Source organism: Lontra canadensis, unplaced genomic scaffold (genome assembly GCF_010015895.1).
Source record: "Lontra canadensis isolate GAN:19392208 unplaced genomic scaffold, GSC_riverotter_1.0 scaffold67, whole genome shotgun sequence".
Lineage (NCBI taxonomy): Eukaryota > Metazoa > Chordata > Mammalia > Carnivora > Mustelidae > Lontra > Lontra canadensis.
This window is the reverse complement of record NW_022631061.1, coordinates 9,192,614-9,208,899: the sequence shown is the minus strand read 5'-3', so window position 1 is coordinate 9,208,899 and position 16,286 is coordinate 9,192,614. Positions and strand designations below refer to the sequence as shown.

The window sequence follows — 16,286 nt, the reverse complement described above, 5'->3', positions numbered from 1 at the left end:
GGGCTACTTTTGTCCAGTGGTTATCAGATGTGCTGCCTAGACAAGTTCGTCATCATGTGAAGCGTGTAACGAAAAAACAATAAAGCACAAATGGTTTTCTTTTCTGCTTCATTTCAAGAGTTAGAAAAACTTGGCAGAATTTGGTTTATGTTAACTCTATCCATTCCTTGATATTTGAAAAGAGAAGTGAAATGGAAATATCTCCCTTGTTTAGTAGTATTGCAAGGAACATGTGGTCTCTCCTGTATTTTTCATCAGCACTCAGTTATTTCATATTTTGTACAAGCTTTAAATGTATCCAACATCTGTTTTTAATCAAGAGCCATTACTGCCTTATGATTATCAAACTTACATCTACATTTGCTTTCTGGTGAAAAATAATAACCCTTCAATTCTGAGGTGAACTAAATGTGAGTGATGTGATAAGATCAAACAATGATCTCATTGAGCACAGGAACATATATTCTGTAAGGGATGGATTGCAGAATAGTCCTTCAAACCCAAACAAAACCATTTTCCATAAACCCCTCCAAAGTGCAAAAGAATAAAACTGTAATAGGAACAGGCAAAGAGTCAGTTATTAAAGGGGAATATAAATAATTTAACAATAAAAATAAATATCTTCTTCAGAATGAAATATAAAAGAGGCTCAATGTGTTCAGTAAACATCACTAGGAAAAGTGGACACTAGCTGCCAACTTGAAGTTGCTGATGTTTTTTGGAGAGAGCTCAGATTCCCAGGTTATACAGTGCTCCCTCCCACAGACTCTGACATGTATATAAACTCTGAGCTCTCCAAAGCCCACTGCCAGTTCTCTTCGTGGACTAACTGCAGCGGAGAGACTAAAGATGATTCCCTTCTTACCTATATTTTCTCTCCTCTTGCTGGTTGTTGTTAACTCTGCAAACGCCAATGGCCATTATGACAAGATTTTGGCTCATAGCCGAATCAGGGGCCGGGATCAGGGGTAAGTCGGTGGTTAGGTTTTATAAATGTTTTCTTTTTTTTTTACTTAGCTTGTTATATGTGTAAGTATCTTTAAAGTTCCTTAAATACACCGAGGTCTTTTTTTCTTTCTACTTATTAAAAACTAGTATGAAAAAGGAAAAAAAGAAAGGAGTATTCTGTGATTTATAGATGTTTATAGTTTAAATTTTAAACTTTAAAAATTACTGTCAAAATAATCTGCATGTAATTGCTTTTTTGCAGCATTATATAATTTTAACCTAATTGACTACATTTAACAGGCACTTCTTTATTATTATATTTATTTGTATTTTTATTTCCTTCCAAAAACCTGAAATGAGGTTTCCAAAATAAAAATATATGACTAGGGCTTTCATTATGTGAACGGCTTTGAAATATTTCACATGCTGTTAAGGAAATTTTCATTTAAGTTATGTATGAATATTTAAAAATGATTAATGTAACTAGTTCTTTGAATATTTTAAAGCATTTAAGAATGCTTTTAAATTCTGCATTCTGCAAAATTTGCAAACATATTTCTTGGAATAAATTTAACTACAACTTAGCATTTTTAAAGTTAATAGGAATAATTTAGTAATTTAACCAACCATTTATGATTTTTTTAAATGGATCTTAGCATTTCTTCTAATGTGTCAGAGGAATTTTCACATTGCTCAAAAGTTCCTTTGCTTTACAGTGCAAATAAGACTTCCTATCTCTTTAAGAGAGAAAGACTCTTAAAATTCTGGCAGAGGATGTTCTGATCTACTATTTCCACTCAAAGAAATAGATTTTCCTTTGTGCAGCCATATTATTCAGTTAATTGTAGCACTCATTTCTTCTGTGATTGCATACCTAGAAAATTACAGCATATTTTGTCTTTGGACCTAGTAAAAACTGTCTTTTCCTCTCTTGGTTCCTCATTGTTCCAGAGTCCGTTGTTCCAGATTAGAGACCAAAATGAGCATGTTTGGTTTAAAAAGGGTCAGTTAGATTGGCTTACTATAAAAGTAATATGAATGAAAACAAAATTAAGTTGAACTTAATGCTGCTTGAATATTCCTACTAGATTAAATTTTGGAACACTGGTGTTTGGATGTATAATTTCCTCTCTATTTTTCTCTCCCATAGACTTCAGTTTTTCTGATGAATCAGTATGCTTGGATGAAGTAGATTTGTGCAAGACTAGAATCACATGTTTCAAAATTGAGTCCACATGCTAATTTTTTTCTGAACCATCTGACATGAAGATATGAAAAAGTCATTGTCATTAGGACATTAACTTTCTTCTCTTCCCTGTATTCTAGCCCAAATGTCTGCGCCCTTCAACAGATTTTAGGCACCAAAAAGAAATATTTCAGCACTTGTAGGAATTGGTACCAAGGTGCCATCTGTGGAAAGAAAACGTAAGTCTCATCTTTTTCCTAATGCACCAGTCCCAGAGATGTCTATTTCTGTCCTTGGACATATACACCATTTTACTTGAAAAAATTCTCCCAAATTGCAAGCTTTAAAACAAAAACTGGATCATAAATGTGAATAAAGAAATTCTCTCTGTATTTCTACCTCTGCTAGTGGACCTCTCATGAGCCCTGAATTTATGTGTCATGGAGGTCCAAAGGGAAAAAATCACATGGCGATGTATAGAATCAGTGTGATACCATGGCATTTCTATCCTTGGTATGGCCCTTTTTTGGACAAGACACTTAATCTCTATGCTTCATTTTATAAAAATGGTTACCTCAGTTTCCTCATTTTATTAAAAAAAAAAAGAGAGAGCCAGAAGAACAAATTGATCTAAAATATCAGGATTTTTGAAGCGCTAATTAATGTTCACCTACATCTATTTGGAAATAATCTGAAATACTCCAGTTTACCTCAAAATTTTCATCAAAGCTTGAATTTGGAAAGAATTTAAGCTTTATCTCTTCATTTAATCCAGTTACTTCATCCCAAACTACCAGATCCACAGGGGTCCAACAGGTGTAAAACTTGTCATTACATATACTATTTCAGTAGCCAGAAAGACAATTACTCTTTATTTAGATATGTATTTCACTGATTAACTTAAAATCAGAAAATATTTTCATTACTTGATAGAAATGTGTATTGGTTTAATCAATAAGTGTTGTAGGAAATTACAATCGTGGGCAAATAAAAGTTGAGAATTACTCATGTGGTCCAAGTTCTTCATTTTAAAGTGAAAGATCTGAGTCATAGAGTAAGTTACTGTATTAGAAAAATTAGAGATACCGTTGCTGGTTAAAAAAGCAGTGCTTCCCATTGATTTGGACTCCACTTTCAACAAAAGAGGACTTGAGAAACAAATATCTGAATGAGAACCTGCTTACTACATCATCATTAAACTTCATTACCCTAAATAGGTGGAAGGATTGGGGGATTATTAAAAACTTATTCCTAACTTAAAAATGCTGGTACAAATACTAAACACAGCATCACTTAACTTCTTGGAGCTTTCATTTCTTTACCTGTGAAATGTGGATTTTATAGTTACAGAGTTTTGGGGAGGATGGTAGAATGATTTGATGAATGTGAAATTGCTAAGTAACTCACAATATCAATTGTCCTTAAATTTAAAGTACTTAAACAAATGGATATGTGTGGGTGGGAAAAGGAACTGTGACCAAATGCCTATCTAAAATGCATAAGATTATTTTTATTTCCAGATAAAAATCATGTATTCAATGCATATAACCTTAGCTGGACTCTACTTCTCCATGGTCACTAGATCTAGGACGCCACAGAACTTTGCTGTCTGTTACTGTTCATTTGCTTACTAGAGTTTCAACTGATGATACTTTTTGGCCTAGACTTTATTCTTATTAGTTTGCAGACATCTGCTAGACTCATGAGTCATTCACACAATTACAATGTAAGTCAGTGGTTGCAGTGATCTTGCCTGTGATGCAAGCTGGACCTCAGCTGGGAACTCCAAGGCTCTGGATTCTCTTCCCTTTGTTCTTCATATTCATGGTTACCATGAGGCATATTTGGAATGCACACCAACTACATAAGGACCTGCTCTCTGAATTTATTCAGGGGATATCTTTATTATATCCTTCCTCGTAGTTAGGAAAGTATGATATAATCTCATTTTAACCATCTAAGTATATTAGAAATGCCAAGGCTTGTACAAAGGTTATGCCAACATTCTTTCTTGTTACCCATTAAAAAAAAAAAAAAATCCTGCTTTGAAGGCTGGCTTTTTACCAGAAACATAACAGTGTCTCCTTTGTTAAATTATATTAGCTTATTTCTCCCAAGTAGCTTCGTTTTCACAAACACATTTACATCTGTGCTCTGAAATAAATGTAAATGCTAGATATTAGTTTTGAATAATCAAATAAATCAATAACCTTGACAACAGGAATGCCTGTTTTGCCATCTGCTTGCAGCTGCTAAAATTTCCATAGACGTCTTTAGGACTTTTTGTATCAGTTGACAGAAATGTTTGTCTTTTGGTTGAACAGTTGTTTTGCAGATTTGAAGGAAGTAATTGGGCAGGTCTAATGATAAACATGAATTTCCCAAGTTTAAGATAGTTCCTACAATATATATTGGCTGAATAATACAGTATTTTGTAGACTCCTTCCAGCTGGTATTTTCACGAGACTTTAGATAGCTAATCAGAAAATGAAGATAAATTTTCCACTTTCAGAGATGTACATAGTAATGATTTTTCTTTACTCTTGTTTTGTCCTACTAACCATGTGGGAAATTTAAGTTTTGTATAGAATAAATGTTCTCCTGAATAAACCTACAATTTGTTTTTCAAATATCAACTCAGATAACCATGTTGTTCAACTATCAGCTGAAATTGCAGCTGATTGTTTTGGATTTTATTCCATCTATTGCACTAATTGTCTACATTAAGGCTAATCCTTGGGTCGTATTAGCATGTGTTACAGAAATTTTTGTTACATTAACAATTTCCTCTTCTAGTCACTCTTTACTTCAAGTCAGTACTGTCAATACTGGACCAATAAATATGTATCTCATTTTTTAAATTGTTTACAATATATGCTAAAGCTAACACGTAAGAAATTCTGAATCAATCCTTTTGCATCCAAATATTCTAATTTATTTATATGAGGATCTAAGTAAATAAATTGTTTCAGGGCCATTATAAGACCCCCATATAGTTTCCATATGTTTCTAATAACAGCTATTCTTGAAATTATTTTAAAATTGATGAACAATTTAAAATTGGCATTTCCCACTTAATTTTGTCCATTTTTTAAATCTATCAAATATCTTTGAGTCAGTTTCCATGCCAGAAATTTTTTTCTCATTCAGCTTTCATTTTTCACTGCATACATGTATATGCATAAATAATGTTACATTCTACTTTTTAAATTGACATCAAGAAAGTAAAGAAATGGGAATGTAAGGTCACAAACAAGACCATAAACCATGGATAATCAATTAATAGACCTGGCTTTAATTTGAAAAGTTTATTTACAAACTATAGAAGACCGTTTCATATATCATTAATAATTCTACTTTTTACAAACTTGCTTTTGTTGTCATTTTTATCATACTAAGAAAAAGTATTTCTTATGGTGATTTTTTTCTTAAATATATACAAATTCTCTCATTCATTCATCTTTTTGAATATGATTATCATAACTAGAAAAAAAACAGAAATAAATAATATCTGAACTACTTAATACATGTTTAGTTACTAAATTATAAGATAATCAGTCTGTAAGTAATTAAACTTCATGACATGGGATTAATCAATTAAAAATTATAAAATGGTCTGTATTTCCTCTTATAATATTCCCCATTTACAATTTTTATTTTGTACATTCACCTTCATATTTCTATTGAGAGGAAACAGAGCATTATGTAAACTTTTAATTAAAAATACGATGCTAGATTTTGAGGAGTCCAGAAAATGTCAAATGGACTTTGATAAAATGAAGATTAGGATTATATTTTTAATAAAGTAAGAAATAAAAGCAATTATGTAGATGATTTGAGGTTACTATTTTCCAACAAAACAGAGTAATACAAACTTATTTCAGATATATCTTTGCTGAATTTTCTGGTTTGTTGCCTTAATTATGCTTATATAAAACTTACTATACTTTGTTAACTTGGAAAAAATAGCATTTTCTTGAATATTGTATTGTAGAAGATTTTAAAGATTATATTTAATATGATCAAATTAATAATTCTACTGGCAATTCAAACCTAAAATATTATTTTAGTTAGCAGTGGAATAGCTTTTATTGATTGTTTTGGGTTAATGTATTTATTGATGTTTCTAGTTTCTCATAACCTTATACTAATAAACATTTGTAACTATTTATAGTTCACAAAATGATTTCCAAAGCATAATTTTATTTGAGACTCACAACTAGCCTGTGGGTAGCTATCATAGCTACTACATCCATTTTAAAAAGCTGGAGAAACTGAGACTCAAATTTGTCAAATTACTTGCTCAAGGTCATACATCTACCAAGGACAGAACTGGGAACCTTATTCATCTGCATTAAGATCCTGGAACTTTCTACAATGTCATGAAACTATATAGAGAAATCAAACTAATATAAACAAACTTGAAATCAGGGAGGAAAAACCAATTCAAGAGTCTCAAAAATCATGGCAATAAGTGGTATATTTTTGCTAAGATTATATGGAAATGAATTTTATGTAGTTCCCCATTTTAATACTAATTTTCTTCCGATATACAGGACTGTGTTATATGAATGTTGCCCTGGTTACATGAGAATGGAAGGAATGAAAGGCTGCCCAGCAGGTAAAATTTCAATTACTGAAATAAATGAGGAACTTGTCTTATGTGAGGAAAAAGACTTGAGGTAGCTTAGCTTGTAGATAAGCCAATGTGTGTGTGTGTGTGTGTGTGTGTGTTTTAGCACCATGATAAATTTAGCACCATGATAAATCCTAAGATATGCCACCATCTTTGTGCTAATCATTAATTTTTCATGGTGACAAAGTATTAAAACATGCCGCTCATTCAGTGAATGTTGGGCCATACAACACAAACCTGATCATAAATTTAAATTCAAATGAAAAAATTAAATGAAAATCCTCTCTACAAAATCCATCTTTGACATTGTCTAGAAACATGGAGTGGAGTAGCTGGGAAGGCATAATTTTCTGTAACTGAACAGCTCTGATTTTATAACAACCTTCATGTTGAAAATTGGTTTTCTAAAATTGCCAACTAGAGAAAAAAAAAAGTTAATCTAGTTCCTCTCTGAAATGACAGCCATTCAGATATTTAACACCAACCATCACATACTTCCACTGGTTATCCTTTCTTTCTCAATAGATTTCTCTTCCCTGAGCTAATTGTTCCCAGTTCTTCTAATATAACATAAACTTTGAGGCCCTCACCATTATGGACACCAATGTATAAAAATCCACTAATCCAGTAATCTTTCTGAATGTGATTCTAAACTGATATCTGCATTCTTTGTGGGTCCCAGCAGCAGAGAGAATAAAATCAAGACAAATACTTCACTTTTGGGGGCCCCTGAATTTTGGTTCGTGTCTTTGGTAACCAAGTCTTATCATTAGCTTGTAATGAATTAATGACCAATTACAATTAATTATAGTTCTTTCTATCAAGTCAGGCCTTTCTCTAGGATTTATTTTTTCAGCTTGGGCATAAGGACAAACATTGAGCTCTGTTATCTTTAATTTGTTAATTTTGACTCGTTTTCCTCATCTTTTTGGGGTCTTCTTTGGGGTCTTGATTTTATAATTTATTAATTGTCACCTAGTCTTTATATATTCACAAATGTAATAACCATTTCTCCTATGATATTATCTAAATCACATGTATTTTCAAATAAGATAGGGTCAAAAAATGAATAAATCAGCTACATCAGTTTTCAGGTTGACATTCGTATATTAATATTTTTTCTGAAGTTCAGGAGAAATATTCTGGAGGCATTAGATACTTCCATCTATTTCCTCCCTGAAATTATGCTGAAAAGAAGTAGGTCTACATATTTCTTTAAAAACCCAAATCTATAAAAATTAATAACCCAGTACCTAACAATATTACACCATTTAGGAGTTTAAGCCAACATGGAAGAAAATATTACCTTTGCCATTCTCAGTGAGAAGTGAGGAGCATCTTTTTTTTTTTCAGTGAATCGGAAATATTTGCTGATAATTATAGTTCAACTATTATTGACATAGCAGGAGTCACACTTACATACACTAATACGTAATACATAATGTTAATCAGGATAATTTAAAATTCATTTTTCCTCAACACAAAGGATATATGAAATAATAGTTTTCAATGTTGTTTTATTATTTAGCCCTTAAAAGACAGCTTTTGTGTAAAATTGATAATTCATATAATTTTATTGTTAAATTATCAGTTAAATGTATTGAGGAATTTAGTAAAAGTTTAAATGATTGTGAAATAATAATCTTGAAATATTGTTCTAAGTAATTCTTCATGTCTTCATTATTTCAGTTTTGCCAATTGACCATGTTTATGGCACTCTGGGCATCGTGGGAGCCACCACAACACAGCACTATTCTGATGTCTCAAGACTGAGGGAAGAGATTGAAGGAAAGGGATCATTCACTTACTTTGCACCGAGTAATGAGGCTTGGGACAACTTGGATTCTGTAATTCATTATTTTTATTAATATAATTATTTTTATTGTGATTTCATTTTAATTGATTTAACTTGGAAATTAATAGAGATCTTATATCTCTTTTTTGTTATACATATATGATGATACATAAAAGAATGAGATATTAAGTATAAAGATGAAAGCATTTTAATATATCCGTATATGGAATACCTCCCCAGTAGTTTCATAGACTAATTTAAAAAAGGCAAACCAAGGGTGGACTGAACTGGTGTTTATCATTATTCTATTTTACTCCTTTCCTCTTTCCTTTTTGATTGGGAAGAAACATACTGAATTTTAGATGACCTATTCAACAGAAAGGTAAGTTAAGAAGCCTAGTGGAATTTAAAATTTATTAAAAGGCATATTATAAATACACAAATAATTATTTTAATTACATGTAAATATATTTGGCTTCTCAGATATTGACATTTATAAATATGTATGGATATTTAAATGAAGCATTATAAATAATGCTTTTGATTTTCAGACTTTTTGTGCATAATTTGTAATATACTAAATTTCCAATCTGTAAAACTGGTATAGAAATATATTCCTACATTCTACTAGATATGAAGGCAAATTGATAATTATGACTAGAGTCAAATAATATTTAGTAAGGCAGGATCTTCTAGATATTATCTAGAACTCTCTCTGTTGGTTGCCATTGACCTCATCTCTCAACCACCTTTCTGGGTCTTTTTGCTGACTCCTCTTCTTCCTTCACTTAATAATGAGTCTTACTAAAGTCTCTTCTGGGAATTAGACTTTGCTCTTTATATACCCTTCCAATGGCTTCAGCCATCACTTCAGTGCATATAACCATGAAATCTGTTTCTGTAGTTGTTCTCCTTGGAACCTCAGGAAAATATTTCTAATGTCCATTTTAATACTTCTCCTTGGATATACCACTTAATATTTCTCCTTAGATACACCACTTCATCTTTAAACAAAAAGTTATCTAAAACATGTGCCATTTTCTTTCTCCCCACAAACAATTGCTTTTCAGTTGCCTTTTTTCCCATAATTGGCAGTACCCATCTGAAGTGTTTAGACTTGAAAGTGGTGATTCATTCTTCTCCTGCTCTAATTCTTAGCTATTGTTAGTCATTGATGTCTCATGTTTCATCCTCCTCACTAATATCTTCATTTTTGCTCTACATTTTCACAAGATTAACCTTCCCAAAGCCCAGTCTAATAATTTTATTCCAATACAACAAAATCTTCAGTGGCTCCTTGTTGCCAGTTTACTCAGGCATTAAAGTCTTCCACATTATTGTCCCACACACTTTTCTAAAATTCCTTCTTAATGTTATCTAAGAAACATAAAGTATATGCTAACCAACCTGAATAAAACCTTCTCTCCCAACATTCAGCCCTGTGTCAGCAACTGGACTTAAAATAATCACTACTATTCCTACTCTATCTACTCTTTAATGCCTATCCCCAAGCCTTGAATAGCTGCCTTTCCTCGTTTTACCCATAGTGTAATTATAAGTATTTTAATGATGAACTGCAATAAAATAAACTTCTAACATTTCAATTTTTCCTAGGATATCCGTAGAGGCTTGGAGAGCAATGTAAATGTTGAATTACTGAATGCTTTACATAGCCATATGGTTAATAACAGAATGTTGACCAAGGACTTAAAAAATGGCATGATTATTCCTTCAATGTATAACAATTTGGGGCTTTTCATTAACCATTATCCTAATGGGGTAAGTTTCATGAATAAAAAGTACATTTCAGAGTAATATCACCTTTAATTTTGTCTATACCTTTTATATCATGTTCACAGAAATAGTAAAATGTTAGTAAATGTAAGCACTATATTGTGCTTTCCCCCCACATTTAGAGCATGCAAATTTCTAATTCAGTGGCTGACTTCTATAGAGAGTGGTTGTGAGGAGGAAATTAAGTTCACAGTTCATTGACAGTAGACTTAGATGTCCTAAAAAAAGGGAAATTTTAGTAGTTGACGTGTTTGAAAAATGATAACTACAGAAAAATAGTAGATAAGAATTTATCAAAGAACACCAGAGAATGAATATTCCCTTATTCACCCTCAAGCTACTATACTGATTTAGGTTCTTCTGTGTGTAGAGCCCTTGTGGGAAACTTCCAACAGGGTCATAGGGCTCTTCCAACAAATTTCCAGGGATGAAAAGGGTCAGTGATGAGGTAATAATTGGGAAATTACTGGAATAGAACTGATTATATTTGTGCGATAACTATTTCTCTCTTTCAAAACTTACTTTAGGACTGATAAACTTTTTCCTGTAATTCACTGACCTTCAGCTGAAACAGTTTATGACTATCTCTATAAGAGGAAGAGAAGGGAGGAAAAAAAAAGCAATAACTCAAATGAAAAAAAAAATGCTTTTTTCCTTTATTTTCTAGATATGTTACATGTAACTGGACTGGGTTTTCAACTGGTACTGTTTTCTCTTAGTTTCCTTTTTAGACAGAGCAATATATGTCTTTATCCTCAACACTTACATTTAGAATGTTGGCTCCTTCGTGTTACATTTACTAGTAGAAATGAAAGATAGATAATGGCCTTGCAGTCTCAGTGGTCAATTGATGGCTCTAATTTCTGCACTTTGATTTTCTCAAATAATTATAGGTTGTCACTGTTAACTGCGCTCGAATCATCCATGGGAACCAGATTGCAACAAATGGTGTTGTACATGTCATTGACCGTGTCCTTACACAAATTGGTACCTCAATTCAAGACTTCATTGAAGCAGAAGATGACCTCTCATCTTTTAGGGTAAGTACAAGAAATAATATCAGATTGTCTTGCATCACTGAAATCTAACAATAGAAATGTTATTTTAAAAATCTGGCAGAAATATAACAAATATATTTCTTGAAATGAAAGGAGTTTTATTCTACATGGAAGAAATCATCCCATATGACATAATAATACTTGTGTGGACATGATAAATACCCAATAGTTAGTTATGTGCCCATAGTGTATTCACTGTATTTAGTATGTGTCCATCTCAATTATATATACTGCTAGATATTGCTAGAGTCACACAAACATGGGCAGGATTCCCATTCTTACAAACAGGTTGAGGAAACTTGGAAAGGATGTAGTTTGTTGTGCCAACAAATCATGTTTTAAAGATCTAACAAGAGCAAACTTCTATAATTTTCTACAGAATCAACTCCCTCATGACAGCCTAGGTTAAGTGTGTTGTGATTTTCTTTTGGATCTGCAACATGCAAGCCTCTAACAAGCACATTTGTGTTTCAGGCAGCTGCTATCACATCTGATATACTGGAGTCCCTTGGAAGAGATGGTCACTTCACCCTTTTTGCTCCCACCAATGAGGCTTTTGAGAAGCTTCCACGAGGTGTCCTAGAAAGGATCATGGGAGACAAAGTGGCTTCTGAAGGTACTAAAATATTCTCCTCTCTGAGAAGCCTCCCAGAATTCCAAGAAAAGAAAATTTAAAAAAAAAGAAAAAAGATTAAGTCATGCTCCTATTATCAACTTTGATAAGCAAAGGCAAAGAAAAACTTGTGTTCTGAAGTGGACTGCAAAATCTTAAAAAAAAAAAAAAAAAGGCTTTGAAAGAATCAGCAGAGTAATTAAGTAATTAATCATTAATTTTAAAATAATATCTTAAAGATCATATTCTTTTTTATTGCTTTCAAGTAAATAAGTAGCAGGCAATAAAAAGGATTTAGTCATGGTTTAAAAGAAATATTAGATTATCAAATTTTAGTATTGTACATGTATTACATAATGCTTTTAATTCTAAATTTATGCTAAAATGTATAATTAAGTTGAGAAAATTACACGGTTCTCTTGGTCTATTATTTATTTATACATAGAATTTGGCTTCATTCTAGTCTCCCTATCTATTTTCAAATAGATTTTATGTTGTGAGGAGTACATTTAACTAACATTTAACCAATTTAAAATGAGAAATTTTGATGATACAGATATAGAGACAATATGGTTGAAGGACAGATCCCTTCAGATATCTTCCAAGAAATCATCTTTATTTTGGCTACTTTCCAGATGTTTTCTTTAGGGAATTATTTGTCCTACCCTCCTCTTCTATTAAACTCTTTATAAATCATATGCGGCTATTCTGTTATTAGTGGCTTATGCAAGATGCTGCTTGTGTGTTTAAGAATAGGTATCTCTAGTAAATACAGGGATCATTCTTTTTGTTTTCATGTCTAAAGTTACTTTCTTATGAGAGTGGAAACTTGCTCTAACACATTTTCTAAGCACTACACAAATCATTTCATGCAACTGATCTCTTCTTACTTCCTACTGAGCTGAGCTATTTCTATTGAATCGTTCATATAGTGCGTTGAAAAAGCGTTCCTAGAACTTAAACAATTTAAAACCCTTCCGTCAATACTTAGGCCTTTTTTTTTCTTTTAATACTTAGGTCTTATATGTATTATATTTCTTAGGAATTCTCAGGTCCACAGTGAACCATGTCTTTAAGGGTTAAGTGCAATTTCCCTTGATCTCAAAACTTGCTGCTTTTCATTTGTCCTCCAGCTCTCTTGAAGTACCACCTTTTGAACACTCTCCAGTGTTCTGAAGCTATCATGGGAGGAGCAGTCTTTGAGACTCTGGAAGGAAACACCATTGAGATAGGATGTGACGGTGACAGCATAACAGTAAATGGAATCAAAATGGTGAACAAAAAAGATATCGTGACAAATAATGGTGTCATCCATTTGATTGATCAGGTCCTAATTCCTGATTCTGGTGAGCAGCAGTTTTGGGTTCTTCCACCTACTACTGTTTACCAGTTACGATGCCACATGACTAAATCCACGAAAAGTGAATGTGTAGCATAAGGAAAGGCATGTGAAGCACAAATGCAGCACAGTGAACTGAGTTAACTAGGTAGCCTGTGTAGCCAAGGGCTCCTGGGTAGCACGGAACTTCCGCTTTCCCCGGCTTCTAACACTTAATATTTATAAAGGCTCTCTCACAGTACCACAGTTTTTCTTGAAAGCGGAAGGACAGATCTATCTAACCAAATGGCCAGCTTTGGATAAATGAAAGAGCTATGGCATTCACAAGAGCAGAGAAAGGTGGGACGTGAGCCATAGAGAATTAAAGAAAATGAAACTAAGAAGCTGGAAAAATATTTTCTTTTTTAAAAATTCTCTGTGGTTATCAACCCCCAAAACAGGAATCTGGAACTCTTACTAGGGAAGGGCAGGATATCTTATCACATTGTCATGGCAGCAAATAGCTTATAGAGAACAGCCAAGAACTGATGTACTAATTTCAGGATGATGATGATAGTAACAAAGATGACATTGTTGCGATGGTGATGGTTTACTTTACAGCAAAACAAGTTATTGAGCTGGCTGGAAATCAGCAAACCACTTTCACAGACCTCGTGGCCCAGTTAGGCTTGGCATCCGCTCTACGGCCAGATGGGGAATATACTTTGCTGGCACCTGTGAATAATGCATTTTCAGGTATGTACTGGATACTGTCATTCCTACTCTCCCTCCCCTACCAACCCTCACACACATCTTTCTTCACCATGATTGTTTGCATTAAGGAATAACCGACATTTTACAAGGTGGTGATTATTTCTTTATTGGCTACACATTTTTAGTACTATGTCGTCTCTATTAAAATGTCCTTCATTTAAAAACATTTCATTATAATAGATAATAGCCTACAGGGAGTAAAAGTTTGTGATAAAGGGTATTCAGTTATTCTATGAATCTATTCGTAATTCCAATACACACAAAGGATGTATTAGTAGATCTTAAGAAAAATTAATCTGATTTGTTTATTTAACACCAACATAATATTTAAGAATAAATAGTTGTATTTTTCATCTCAACATTTGATATAAGGTGTCAAATTATAAATAAATAAAAACAAGAGACTATTTTATTATATACTTCTATATTACTATGTAAACTATTATTATAAGTACTTTATCTACTAGTTGCTCCTCAAGGATGATGTTTAGATTAGTGTAACCTGCCACTTTTTCTAGAAAAGTGATTTCACAAAGACATATTTAAATTGTAAAGCAAAATTTAGTAGTTAAAAAATAAGTATTATTTTAAAAACATTTTTCCCAGATGTTAAATTGTGATGGATAAAATTATTAATAAAAATTCAAATTCCTAGAAATGCTACTATTCCTCTTTGTAATAACTGTTAGGATGGTGAATGTGTTTTGATTTTCTCTTCGTAAGTAATGATGAATTTATAAATGATTTGTCAGTAGTGTCATGTGACCAGTGTATATCAAATTCTCATAAAAATTAGAATAATGTTACAGCCAGGGTGCTTGGGTGGCCCAGTTGTTAAACGGCTGCCTTTGCCTCAGGTTATGATCCCAGCATCCTGGGATCGAGCCCCACACTGGGCTTCCTGCTCCATGGGAAGCCTGCTTCTCCCTCTCCCACTCCCCCTGCATGTGTTCCCTCTCTCACTGTATCTCTGTCAAATAAATAAGTAAAATCTTAAAAAAAAAAAGAAGAAGAAGAAGAAGAAGAATGTTATAGTCATTTGATCAAAGAGCTCTCAGAGTTTCTAATTAGTGCATGGAATTTGTAGCCTTGAGCATTTAGTTGACTCATATATTTTATGAGTGCAGAATCTATAATATCCATAGTATTAGGGATTATCCATTTTCATGATTTTTTCTTATCAGGAGGAATTTTAATGCTTTCTAAGTAATCCTTTTTCTTCATGAATTTATTTATAGATGACACTCTGAGCATGGATCAGCGGCTTCTTAAATTAATTCTGCAAAATCACATATTGAAGGTAAAAGTTGGCCTTAATGAGCTTTACAATGGACAAAAGCTTGAAACCATTGGAGGCAAACAGCTCAGAGTCTTCGTCTATCGTACAGTAAGTCAATCAGAAAAAGATAATATATCTACATTGGCCTAAATGTCAAATGACGTTTCCCTGACTAAGAATATTATTAAAGCATATGTGTCCAGAATTTTATTAATGTGGTTTTAGTAATAGTAAATATTCATAGGAAGATCGGGAACTGAGTAATGTATGAAAAGACTGTGAGGAAGGGTGACAAAAAGTGCTGGGTATTAACAATTCAGATAATTTGCATTTGTTTCATTATCTGTTCTAAAACATTAATTATTTCCATTCTAGAAATCATAAAACTCCTCTAAAATAAGCTTTTGATTTATGGATTCCTGTAAGTTTACAAGATAATTTTTTATAGACATCTAAAGATCTCTGAACTCTAGAAAATAGTCCTAACATACTTCATCTGAGGAACTATTTCTAGAAAATATTGCTTATGAAAACTACAATGCAAGTAGTGGTGCCATTCAATTTCTGTCCAGGCAACTGATGCATCTAGAGCTCAGAGATTTTACAGAAGTCAAGCATTACCTGATATAACACACAGCAGCTGCTCACGATGGTTCCACAATTCCAAGACACACATTTTATAAGATGCAGGAAATGGGCTGCATATACATATATTTGTTCAAAAAACACTATAACAAAATTAATAATGTGACATAATTGATAGAACCTTATAGCCAGGAAAATATAGTAAATATCTGTGAAGATCTCAAAAGGCACTGAAGTCAGGGAACTTTATGGTTAAAGAGGGTCCTAAAGAGTTAGAGAGTGAAAGTTTCTTAAAGAGGG

The 16,286-nt window shown here is 32.7% G+C and overlaps 1 protein-coding gene across 8 annotated transcripts in view; it reads left to right on the top strand.

Moving 5' to 3' along the window:
* The first annotated feature begins 788 nt into the window (after nt 1-788).
* Nucleotides 789-16,286, top strand: part of POSTN (periostin) — a 33,519-nt gene continuing 18,021 nt past the window's right edge. For 6 of the 8 annotated variants that reach the window (XM_032880113.1, XM_032880112.1, XM_032880110.1 and 3 more), the window contains exons 1-10: nt 789-968; nt 2,275-2,373; nt 6,691-6,755; nt 8,460-8,617; nt 10,180-10,344; nt 11,253-11,399; nt 11,892-12,033; nt 13,164-13,376; nt 13,970-14,104; nt 15,361-15,509. In XM_032880113.1, coding sequence (XP_032736004.1) covers nt 850-968; nt 2,275-2,373; nt 6,691-6,755; nt 8,460-8,617; nt 10,180-10,344; nt 11,253-11,399; nt 11,892-12,033; nt 13,164-13,376; nt 13,970-14,104; nt 15,361-15,509 — 1,392 coding nt within the window. In that variant the 5' untranslated portion in view covers nt 789-849. The remainder of the gene's footprint in view (nt 969-2,274; nt 2,374-6,690; nt 6,756-8,459; nt 8,618-10,179; nt 10,345-11,252; nt 11,400-11,891; nt 12,034-13,163; nt 13,377-13,969; nt 14,105-15,360; nt 15,510-16,286) is intronic. The other 2 variants (XM_032880111.1, XM_032880109.1) reach the window with 1 other exon arrangement.